Source organism: Protobothrops mucrosquamatus, unplaced genomic scaffold, assembly GCF_001527695.2.
Source record: "Protobothrops mucrosquamatus isolate PMUCROS unplaced genomic scaffold, P.Mucros_1.0 scaffold3095, whole genome shotgun sequence".
NCBI lineage: Eukaryota > Metazoa > Chordata > Lepidosauria > Squamata > Viperidae > Protobothrops > Protobothrops mucrosquamatus.
The window spans coordinates 54,031-66,444 of record NW_015389103.1 but is presented as its reverse complement, the minus strand read 5'-3'; the positions used below and the strand labels follow the sequence as shown (position 1 = coordinate 66,444).

Below are 12,414 nucleotides of genomic sequence, written 5' to 3'. Positions count from 1 at the left end.
AGTCGAGGTTGGACTAGAAGACCTCCAAGGTCCCTTCAAACTCTGTTATTCTGTTATCATCATCAGCCAGGATGAAAGACAAGGCGTAAGAGGGGGGAAAAAGGAACAGGAAGTGGAAGAAGGAAAGGAAAACAAAGCAAGGGGGAATGTTAAGAAACCTGGAAATGCTGACAATAAAATAAATAAAGCCAAATTTTGAAAAGTTTATAAACAGGATGAACCGACACCCGGGAATGCAAAACCTTAGGAAATTGTGCCACCCAAGAGGGGTCATCTTATGCAATTTGTAGCTCTCCGCCTGACCCACCTCATAGGGCTGTCGTCGTGGGGGGAATTATCAGGAGGAAAGAGCGTTGAATATATTCGTGTCTTGAGTTATTTCTAAAAATAATAAAGGCAGGATACAAACAAACAAACATACTGAGCTTTGGAAGAAGCGCTTCCCACGTCTGTTTCTTTCTCATCCCCCCCCTAAAAATTGCTCCAAATCCTGGGGAAGGACTGTTGCAAGGAATTTTGGGGGGAAAAGTGCAGAGCCCAGCCCTAATTTGAAGTGGTGGGTTGCAGAGAAGCTGGTCCTTCCTTGCAGGGTGCTGTTTCTTAAAAATTAAACGTTTAATTTTAGAACTGGAAAAAGGAAACTGCAAAGGGAGGGGTTGAAGAGACACCCTTCAAATAAGCATCTGGCCAGTTCTGAAGGGGGCAGCTGACCCCCAAATGAAAAGCAGATTTGGGGGACCCACTTTCCCCCAAATCCAGGAACAGCAAAGACCAAGTATCCTGAGTTTCTGAGGTTTCCAGCTTGCAAAGAAGATTTCTGGAGATTTTCTGCCCTCTGCTGGGAGACCCATGGAGCTATCCGGCTGGACAGAAGTGACTTTATTCTGGATTTTATTGCAGTTCTTAAGCAGCACAAGAGAACGGAGATTCAGCTATTCAAACTATCCAAAACTACATTGACAAAGTCAGGAAACCCAGCGAATTATCATAACCTATGGTGTTTACCCATTTAAATATCATCATTTATGTTGATCTACCTACCCGGATAATTATAGAACATAGAATAACAGGGTTGAAAGGGACCTTGGGGGTCTTCTAGTCCAACCCCCCTGCTCAAGCAGAAGACTCTAGACCCGTGGTGGCGAACCTATGGCACGCGTGCCACAGGTGACACGCAGAGCCCTCTCTGTGGACACGCGTGCCGTCGCCCCAGTCCTAGGCCTTCAGCTGGGTTTTATAAAACCTTTTTGCTTTAGGCCTCCACCACCCTGTGCAAAAAAAAAAGGTTCAATCAATCAGTCAATTTCAACTTCTCATGGAAAAAAAAAAGATCTCACAAAGTTGGAAATGATTGATTGAACTTTTTAGTCCCACCCAGTCTGCTGTTACCACCGCAACCACGCCCACCCAATGGGCCACGCCCACCCAACAATACATAAGTGGGTTTTGGGTTGCAGTTTGCGTTCTTGGTCTCTAAAAGGTTCGCCATCAGTGCCCTAGACCATTTCAATCAATCAATCAATCAATCAATCAATCAATCAAAATAGATCTGAAAGGGACCTTGGAGGTCTTCTAGTCCAACCCCCTGCTCAAGCAGGAGACCCTAGACCATTTTGATCAATCAATCAATCAATCAATCAATCAATCAATTAATCAATCAATCAATCAGAATAGAGCTAGAAGGGACCTTGGAGGTCTTCTAGTCCAACCCCCTGCTCAAGCAGGAGACCCTAGACCATTTTGATCAATCAATCAATCAATTAATCAATCAATCAGAATAGAGCTAGAAGGGACCTTGGAGGTCTTCTAGTCCAACCCCCTGCTCAAGCAGGAGACCTTATACCATTTCAGACAAATGACAGTCCAGTCTCTTAAAAGCCTCCAGTGATGGAACATCCACAATTTCTCCTAATTTATATTAACCTATCCCACTAATTATACTTTATTAATTGTCCAGCTAGTTATTATAATGTATAATTTGTCCAGCTAGTATCCTTTATTATAATCAGGAATTATCTACTTAAGTAAATAAAGAAGAGACATTTGGGCGTTACAGAAGACCTTTCACTGACACAGAATTACCATAACATCCAACCTTAAAATACAAACTAAGAAAAGGCAACTTGTACCAATTCAAGTGCAGAAAAACGACACAAAAACGACACAAAAATAACTTTCAGTACAGAGATAACAACAACACTTTCTAAATAACACCTCTCTCTTAAATTTACAAAAATGCCACCACGCAGGACGGCAAAATAACACCAACCTACAAAGTAGCCAAAAACACCCATGCAAGCAGTCCTCAACTTAACAACTGTTCATTTAGTGACCATTCAAAAGCACTGAAAAAAGGGACTTAGGACCGTGTTTCACACTCACGACCGTTGCAGCATTCCCACGGTCACACGATCAAAATTCAGAGGCTTGGCAACCGACTCGTATTTATGACGGGGTTCGCAGCGTCCCATCCCCTTTTTCGACCTACTGACCAGCAGTCAATGGGGGAAGCCAGATTCGCTTAGTGACCGTGTCACTAATTTAATAACTGCAGTGATTCACTTAACAACTGTGGGAAGAAAAGTCTTTAAATGGGGCAAAACTCACTGTAACAAGTTGTCTCGCTTAGCAACAGAAAGTTTGGGCTCAATTGTGAGCCTGTATATTGTAAGAACGGAAAGACCGAAATAAATAATAGTGGGAATAAAAAAATAAAAATAAAAATACAGATAGTCCTCGGCTTAACAACAGTTCATTTAGTGACCGTTCGCAGTTATAACGGCACTGAAAAAGAGAGACTTAGGACCGTGTTTCACACCTACGACCGTTGGAGCCTCCCCCTGGTCACGTGACCAAAATCCAAATGCTTGGCAACTGGCATGTACTTGTGACGGTTTCCACGTCCCGGGGTGTCACATGCCCTCCTTTTGCGAACTTCTGACAAGCAAAGTTAATGGGATTTGCTTAACGACCGTGTCACTAAATTAGTAACTGCAGTGATTCACTTAACAACTGTGGGAAGAAAGGTCGTAAAATGAGGCAAAACTCACTGAATGTCTCACTTAACAGGAATGTTGGGCTCAGCTGTGGTCGTAAGTCAGGGACTACCAGTAAGGGAAGAAAGGTCGTAAAACGGGGCAAAACTCAATGAATGTCTCACTTAACAGGAATGTTGGGCTCAGCTGTGGTCGTAAGTCAGGGACTACCAGTAAGGCAAGAAAGGTCGTAAAACGGGGCAAAACTCACTGAATGTCTCACTTAACAGGAATGTTGGGCTCAGCTGTGGTCGTAAGTCAGGGACTACCAGTAAGGGAAGAAAGGTCGTAAAACGAGGCAAAACTCACTGAATGTCTCACTTAACAGGAATGTTGGGCTCAGCTGTGGTCGTAAGTCAGGGACTACCAGTAAGGCAAGAAAGGTCGTAAAACGAGGCAAAACTCACTGAATGTCTCACTTAACAGGAATGTTGGGCTCAGCTGTGGTCATAAGCCAGGGACTACCAGTAATTAACCTAGTTAACGACAAGCCAACATCCCTGAAGTGTTTTCCACTTAATTCTATCAAACCCGTCCAGCGTAAATTACCTTTTTTATTCAAAAAGCTACAATATCCCCTCACGGAATCCAGTCCAGCCTCATCCCAAAATTCTTCAGAAGAATTTATTCTGGACTTTGTAAAGCAAATGTTTTCCCTTCTTGGCCTTTAAAGAAGCTTCGGGAATGTTCGGGCTTCTTCGGAAAGCTTCCGAGTCTCGGGAGCTTCGGCCTTTTTCGGGTCCGTCCGGAAAAAAAAAAAGTGGGAGGGGAGGGAGGACACGAGGCGCCGCTCCGCCAATGGGAGCCCAGCGCACCCTTGGAAGCAACGGTCACGAGGGTCGCATCGTGCCGTCTTCCTCCGAGAGGCGGGAGAGAAAATAGTCCCGGAGCCTCGGCTTAGAAAACGAGCCGTGCCACGTGGGCCAGAGCGCGGAGTGATCCTTCCGGGTGAGGCGGCTTTTCAACCGTTGGAGGGAAGAGCCAGCGCCGTTTAAAAAAAACAACAACCTGTATTCCTTCTTTTTTTTTTTTTATTTGAAGTTTTCTTTGGTTAGTGCTTGTTTGAATTTTATTTTATTTTGCTAAAAGTCTGCTGCAGTATCCTTCTCTTTATTCCTTGGCTGGTGCTTGCTTTTAAGGACCCAATTTTTACTATTTTATTCATAATAGTAAATTGATTAAGAATGGCTAAGAATTGGTGCCATGAATGTGGATATATCAGGAATTAATTGCTCATGTTTAATGAAGTTGCAAGGCTGAGAGTAGAGAGATAAATATTTTCTAATGTGTTTATATTATAATTAAAAGGTTGCTAGACTTATTTCCCATAAAATGCCTTCAATTAAGCTGAACTTAATTTTAAAAAAGGGTAAAAATGTGTATGCAGCTTGTGTGTGCAAAATAAAGTGGAGAAAAAAACCGAAAACACTTGCAAATGAATATTAGACTATGTTTCTATTTATTAAAAATAATCTCATAACAGAAAAAAATGAAAAAAGATTAGTCAATGAGCAAAGAGTTTATAACTCTCCTAAGATATAAAATTCATTAGTTTGTTAGTTAATGGGTCATTAATGAGTGAGTTGATATCTTAATCTAGTATTTTTAAGACTCTTTGTTAACAATAGCCTTATTAAAAAAAAATAAGTAAATGAGCAAACGGTTTACAATGATCCTAAAATCTAAAATTCATTAGTTCTTTGTAATTCAATGGGTCATTAATGACTGAGTTAATATTTTAATTATTCTAGTGTTTTCAAAACTTTCTATAGTCTTTATCATTATGTCATTAATGAGTGGCTTAAATGAATCAAACCAGGTTTAATAAATGCATCAAACTAGGTTCAGCCAGAATAATCTTAAAGCCGGGTATATATCTTTGTAAAAGAGGTGAGAAAAGTGGGAACCCTCCCACCCAAATTATGAATTATTGGGAAGAATGCTATAAGCTACTAGTGGTAGTTGTTCCTACTTACTCACAATTGTTACCCTCTTTGGAGAGGTTAACATTGTTAATTCTTTTGTGTATATTTTTGAAAACAGACTTTGTTTACCTGTGACGGTGCAGTGAAGAATTTATTTAAAGTATCTTTGTAAGGATAGGTCTTCCTCCTACTGAGATAATAAGACTTAATCATGGGGTATATCATAAGACCAGTGGAAAGCATTGTTTAAAAAATAGATGAGCTATCCTAGTTGTTTGGAAATGAGGGGAATTGTAGTTCAAAATAGGGAAGAATATTGGTTGGAGTGTTCCAGTATTTTGTTTCTTTGTGTCTCTGAGTGATCCTTGTTAGAATTGCCGTATCTGGAATGCAAAAGTCCATATTCCCATTCAACTGGGACTGTTCCCTATTTATTTGCTACCCTTTAGGGGTGTCTGGATTGTTGTCTCCCGATTGGCTCACATCAAATCAAACATCTGAGACTAGTATAAATATATGCTGTAGGTTGAATCCAGCTTGAACAATGGGTGTTTGCAGCTTCAAAAATCCACCTTGGGATTTTAGCTTGCATAAAACCTACTTTGGACCTTGCTGGGTCAATTCTGAAATCCCGGGGATTAGTTGGGGCTTGCAGTTAACAACAAGGGAACCATAAGCCAGCATGTGCCTCAAATCCTGGCTTCTACTTTTGTGCTAAGAGGGACACGTTTGAGGTCGCCTTAGCATTTTCTAAACATGGGGAAGATTCCCCTGATGTATTTAATCGCCTTGCCGGAAAAGATGTACTGGAAACGGGTTCAGTTTAAAGCAGGCTGCATTTTTTCCCCCTCCCTGGAAATGTGAAAAAAAGAATGAAAATCACATGTTTGTCTGCCGTTACAGCTCGTGCAGTGAGACTATGACGGGGAGAGCAAGAGCAAGGTCTCGGGCGAGGGGGCGAGCCCGTGGCCAAGAAACATCTGCAGTGGGAGCAGCTCCTGTAAGTTTTAAAAATAAACGAGGAAATTTTAAAAAAACCTATCTCTTAGATGACAGGATGGGGTTGCTGGTACTCCTCCAATCACTGTACTACATATCCAAGAAGCCCCAGCTATCCTGTTCAGTGGAATGATGAGTATTGTGGTTCTGGTTTTGGAGGGTCACCTGTGGCCTCTACGCTTCGTGATGTTTACCCTAACGCGGTTTGTCTTTCAACATTGAGCAAGCCCCCTTTTAAACCAGCATTGCCTCTTCCAGGTTCCTACGCCTGGATACAGCCAAATAACTCCCCAGCTGCCTCCGGTCCATCAAGCTGAAGCAGGAAATGGGGCCCAGGCTAGGATTGGCCAGCCAAAAGGAGCCCCGGTTTTGAAATCGGAAGGTAGGATTGGTGCCTCAAATGCAGGTCTCCCTTCCATATTCCTGGAGTTGAATTTGAATTTGCACTGCTGAAGTAAAAAATAAGGTGGGGGTGCAGCTGTTTCTTTGATCTGCTGCCTGGGACGCCGTATATATATTCATACTGGAGTCTTAACCATGATGCACTGCCTGCTTGGGTAATGAAACATCTGCAGGAAAACAGCGAAGGAGCCCAAGTCGTCGTCGTCCTCCTCCTCCTCCTCTCTGTTAATCCCACTCCCTTCTAACATTGATGATATTACCTAGTTGGGTAATGAAACATCTTGAAGAAAGCCCATCAAATTCAGCACCTAGGACCCCCTAGTTCAGCCCTGAGTTGCAGATATTCTCTTCTCTCAATCTTGGCACACTTTACCAAAAACAAAACAAAACCCTAATCTGGTAGGAGTCGCATACCTCTCCTTTCAGTGGTGATAATCTTATAAATGATTTGTGAATTTCTTTATTAGTACCTCCCTATAAAAAAGCAGCTGTAGGGGCTGACCTAACCAACCATGGAATTGATATGGTGCTTTCTCTCTGGGGTGCTAAGTGGCAAGTCTTATGATCCAGTTGTTGGGGGCTTCTTCTGTGTCATCCCCAGTGGGTCACTTTAGATAAGGGGTCTTCAAACTTGGCCCCTTTATGACTTGTGGACTTCAACTCCCAGAATTCCTCAGCCAGGCATGCCTGGCTGAGGAATTCTGGAAGTCCACAAGTCATAAAAGGGCCAAGTTGGAAGACCCCTGATTTAGATCTTTAGCAACAGCAGCTCACTTGCCCGATAAGAGTTCAGGATGCAGGTTGTCCAGAGTTAAGCACAAATGCAGATTATGACTGATTATTTTTTCTCCTCTACTTTACAGAATTTCAGATTTCAACAGGCTTTCAAGAAATGAGTTTGGGAGACCGAGGTGGGCGTCGCAGAGACTACCATGACCTTGGTGTGAACACCCGTTACTTAATGGAGCATGTTAGAGAATCCAAAACAGGTACTGTAGGGGATTCTTAGGAAAACGTCCCATGTTTTTCTTGAGGTGCCTTTTCTGTCACGCTTGAGGCGTTTTATTTGGGGAGAAGCATCCTTCCAGCCCCTTCCAGTTGTAACCACATCCAACAATGTGTTAATCCTCCACGAGGAAACACAGCTATCCCACCCTTAGCAGTGGATGTAGTGCTAGTGCTCTTACTGTTAATGGTTTGAATGTACGGCAGTCCGTGGAACAGCTGTTGAAAATGCTTGTTTAATAAATCCTTGTTAAAGAATGGTTGCTGGATTTGGGTATGTCTAGTTTAATGAAAAGGAATAGAATAGAATAGAATAGAATAGAATAGAATAGAATAGAATAGAATAGAATAGAATAAGGAGTAGAGTAGAATAGAATGGAATGGAATGGAATGGAATGGAATAGAATCTGGAAGGGACCTTGGAGGTCTTCTAGTCCATCCCCAGGGATAATAGGATAGCAGTCTTCCAATATCTCAGGGCTTGCCACAAAGAAGAGGGGGTCAACCCATTCTCCAAAGTGCCTGAAGGCAGGACAAGAAGCAACGGATGGAAACTAATCAAAGAGAGAAGCAACCTGGAATTAAGGAGAATCTTCCTAACAGTGAGGACAGTAAACCAGTGGAATATCTTCCCTCCAGAAGTTGTGAATGCTCCAACACTGGAGGTTTTTAAGAAGAGATTGGACAGCCATTTGTCTGAAATGATATAGGGTTTCCTGTCTGAGCAGGGGGCTGGACTAGAAGACCTCCAAGGTCCCTTCCAACTCTGTGATTCTGTTTTGTTAATAAATGGCTGACCAGAGATGGATACCTTTCCACAGGTGTGTCGGGGAGTGTGATCCGATTAAGCGCCAACCACTTCCGGCTGACTTCTCGTCCACAATGGGCTTTATACCAGTACCACATTGACTACAACCCACAGATGGAAGCCCGCCGTCTTCGGGCAGCCTTGCTGTTCCAACATGAGAACTTGATTGGCAAGACCCATGCTTTCGATGGGTCCATTTTGTTCTTACCAAAGAAGCTGGAAAATAAGGTATCGGCAATACTCTGTCACAGTCTGAGTAGTTCAGATACAGCGTCTTTATTGGCTGTGGCAGCTTAGAATTATGGAAATCGAGTCTTTGAGATTGAGCAATAGCCCTTGGACTTATATGCCGCTTCACAGCGCTTTACAGTCCTCTCTAAGCGGTTTACAGAGTCAGCCTATTGGCTCCCCAACAATCTGGGTCCTCATTTTACCGACTTCGGAAGGCTGGAAGGCTGAGTTGACCTTGAGCCGGTCAAGATCGAACTGCTGGCAGTGAGCAGAGTTAGCCTGCAATACTGCATTTTAGCCACTGGGCCACCACGGTTGTGGTGGCATTGAGGATGGTAACTGCAGATAGAATGAGAAGCATTTAGAAATTAGGAAGTAGTCTTGTCCATTTTTTTGATTCTGGTCAGTTTTCTTAAGGCTTCTGGAGGTTAAAATCATCCCAGCCTAAAAAATAACTATTGGCGATTCTCTTAGGCTACGGAGGTGTTAAGCCAGACAAGGCAGGGAGAGACTGTGAAGATCACCATCACTTTAACCAGTGAGCTTCCATCAACTTCACCAACTTGCCTACAGTTCTACAATATTATATTTAGAAGGTTAGCTTTTACTTCATAAGCATGTGATGGTTTTGTTTTTTGTTTTTTTTGAGAGCTGGGATTACTAGGATCTGTGCATAAGAGAGTCAGGATTTTATTTATTTTTTTAAAGTGCACGAGGAATCGATTACATTCATTAATGTGGGGAAGGGTCTGCAAACATTGGTTTTCACTTTTTTTTTTTTTTTTTTTTTTTTGAGGGGGAGGGTGGAGCTTAATTCAAGTTGTCCCAGTCGGTCCAGACAAGCTGTTTTAGTCTGACACATTTTCTCTAATGCTGCTGTCATGCACCATCCTGGTGAATTGGAGGTTTTTTGTGATGGGCGTGGAATTTGTTGATCAATCGCCTGAAATGAGCAGCTGAGCTCAAATTTGGGTGTGATTTCTCCAATTGCAATTAAGAGGATTTCTTCCCCGTGGTAGAGGAGAAGAAAATAAAGCCATCCTCCACGTGTGCGATCTTACTTTTCCATTTCTGCTTTTTCTCAGATTGTTGAAAATAATGAACTTGCAGCAGATTGGGCGAAATTACTACAACCCAAGTGACCCAATCAGTATTCCTAAGCACAGGTAACACAACTGGAAACGCCTTTATGGCCACAGTCGGGACCAGAATCAACCCCTTATTTCTTTTGGAAACTTTCTAGATACATTCTGCCTCTCCTAACAAAGATTAGGGTTCATTTCTGCCTTAGATGATGATTCTGATGCCTGCAGCATTTTTTTTTGTATTTAAAAGGTCTGGGATTACAAACCCCGAATAAGCTGATTTTTCTTAGTGTGACTTGAAATAATCACTTTTAAGGGGCCGAGCCTCACCTGCGGACGTCGGTCTGGAAAGCCAACCGACCGCCAACTTAAAACGGATTTCTGCCCTGGACGTGCAGACAGTTGCGTGGCAGGACCTGTTTCCGATGGGAGAGGAGTTCGCTGTTTGTTTCAAAGAGAGTGACGTGTCGAGGAGGCTACTCTGAATTTCTGCCCTCTCCCCGACAGGCTGATGATCTGGCCCGGCTTCACCACTTCCATCCTGCAGTACGAGACCAGCATCATGCTTTGCACAGACGTGAGTCACAAGGTCCTCCGAAGCGAGACGGTCCTGGATTTCATGTACACCTTGTACGAACAAGTCGAAGAAGAGCGCTTCCGGGAACTCTGCACCAAGGAACTCATCGGTGTGATTGTCCTTACCCGGTAAACTCGATTCATTTTTGACTTTAATGGTATAGAGCAGGGGTCCCCAACCCCCCGGGTTGTGGACCGGTACCGGGCCGCGGCACGCCAGCAACCGGGCCGCACAAACGAGGAAAGCCCCAGCCACACAGGATGCAGGCAGCACACAAAACCACGCCCTCTCCGGTCCGTGGAAAAACCTCTCTCCACGGAACCGGTCCCTGGTGCCCCAAAGGTTGGGGGCCTCCGGTGTAGATCAAAACCTTTTGCTTTCCCAGTTCTCGGCTTAACGACCACAATGGGAAAGGGGAGGGAAATCAGTGTTGATCATTGAGTGAGTCTTCCCTGATTTTTGCCCTCTCTTTGGCCACGACGGTTCAGGCAGTCCCTGCAGGTTGTTAAGTGAGTCACACGGTCTTTAAGCAAATCTAGCTCGTTGGAAGCCGGTTGAGGTGGTCGCCAGTGGGGACGGCGCGACCCGGGGGGGGGAGGGGGAGGCTGCAAGCAGAGCTGTCCAGAAATTCAGACTGAGACTTAAGGTGATTAGGAATGACGCAGCTTTCCAACCTTGGCCCAGGTATAACAACAAAACGTACCGGGTGGACGATATCGATTGGGAGTCGAGCCCTCGAAACTCCTTCAAAAAATCGGACGGAACCGAGATCAGCTTTGTGGACTACTACAAGATGGTACGGAGCGGCTGAGGTTTTGGTGGGAATGACAAGGACCTCGTTGCGGGGGTTTCCCCCTCCTCCCCCCTTTAAGTGGGCCAGATCCCTAATGTGTAACGCTAAGGCTAGATTTTGCTCAGTCAAAGGCACTGATCAGCCCATTCGTGATTTGAATGTGTAATTCAAAGCGGCCTGTGGGGAATTTGAAATGTTAAATGGCTCGGCAAACCATCTCTATGACCCGTTACACAGTTGTTGAAACTGAATTGCAAGGCTTAAGCCTGGAGCCACCCAAAAAAATGCTTTAAAAGCATAGTTGCTCCTCCTACCCTCTCCCCCCCCTTCCCCCCAAAAAACCTTGCCATGCGACCTCGTTGAAAAGGGGTCCCAGAAAGGGAAAGAGGAGGGACCTTGATCAATTGTGTATGGGAGTTGACCTTCCTTTCCCAAAGCACATTTTTCTTTGCAATTTACAAAAAAAATTTGCTTTCCTCTCTCACAGAGCTGCTTCTGCCTAGGTCAGGGGTAGGCAACCTTGGCTCTTTGATGACTGGTGGACTTCCAACTCCCAGAATTCCTTAGCCAGCTATGGTGGGAGTTGAAGTCCACGAGTCATCAAAGAGCCAAGGTTGCCTACCCCTGGCCTAGGTAGTTTAAGATTTTCAACAGGAAGCCTCTTTCTACCTTCTGCCTTCTAAATTTCTCTGCTTTTTTAAACAGCAATACACTCAAGAAATCACCGACTTGAGCCAGCCTGTTTTGATCAGCCAACCAAAGAGGACAAGAGGCCCGACCGGTGCCTTGGCAGGACCAGTGATACTCATCCCTGAGCTCTGCTACCTTACAGGTCTGATCGTTCCGAAAACGGCCTTCCTTCTCCGATAGCGGGCACTTAATCGACGGAATGGGTTGCCTCCCGGAGTGGTGGTGCTCCATTGCTGGAGGCTTTTCAAGAAAAGTTTGCACAATGTCTGGGATGGCATAAGGTTGGGGGACTAGAAGGACTCGAAGGCTGGTCGTTCCACTAATTAATTGTTCTCACTGTCAGGAAATTTCTCCTTCATTCCAGGTTGCTCCTCTCCTTGGTTAGTTTCCATCCATGACTTCTTGTCCTGCCTTCCGGGGCTTTGGAGAATAGCTTGACTCCCTCTTCTAACTCGGACTGCCATAAAGGAGAGGAGGGTCAACCTATTCAAAGCACCAAAAGGCAGGACGAGAAGCAACAGATGGAAACTAATCAAGGAGAGAAGCAACTTAGCACTAAGGAGAAATTTCATGACAGTGAGAACAATTAACCAGTGGAACAACGTACCTCCAGAAGTTGTGAATGCTCCAACACTGGAAGTTTTTAAGAAGAGACTGGACAACATTTTGTCTGGGATGGTGTAGGTTTCTTGCTTGAGCAAGGGGTTGGACTAGAAGACCTCCAAGGTCCCGTCCAACTATTATTATCATCCTTTAAGGTGTTAGTTACCACCTTTAAAGCACTCCATGGCATTGGACCTGGCTACCTCCGAGACCGCCTTCTGCCACAGATTCCCTCCCATAGACCGGTACGCTCCCACAGAG

The 12,414-nt window shown here is 44.3% G+C and overlaps 1 protein-coding gene across 1 annotated transcript in view; it reads left to right on the top strand.

The window, feature by feature from the left end:
• Window positions 1-5,879: 5,879 nt before the first annotated feature.
• The window catches only part of PIWIL1 (piwi like RNA-mediated gene silencing 1), a 14,878-nt gene continuing 8,343 nt past the window's right edge, over window positions 5,880-12,414 (top strand). The window contains exons 1-9 of the mRNA XM_015826392.1: window positions 5,880-5,960; window positions 6,218-6,341; window positions 7,225-7,350; window positions 8,188-8,402; window positions 8,880-9,001; window positions 9,491-9,571; window positions 9,998-10,195; window positions 10,752-10,863; window positions 11,566-11,692. Coding sequence (XP_015681878.1) covers window positions 5,880-5,960; window positions 6,218-6,341; window positions 7,225-7,350; window positions 8,188-8,402; window positions 8,880-9,001; window positions 9,491-9,571; window positions 9,998-10,195; window positions 10,752-10,863; window positions 11,566-11,692 — 1,186 coding nt within the window. The remainder of the gene's footprint in view (window positions 5,961-6,217; window positions 6,342-7,224; window positions 7,351-8,187; window positions 8,403-8,879; window positions 9,002-9,490; window positions 9,572-9,997; window positions 10,196-10,751; window positions 10,864-11,565; window positions 11,693-12,414) is intronic.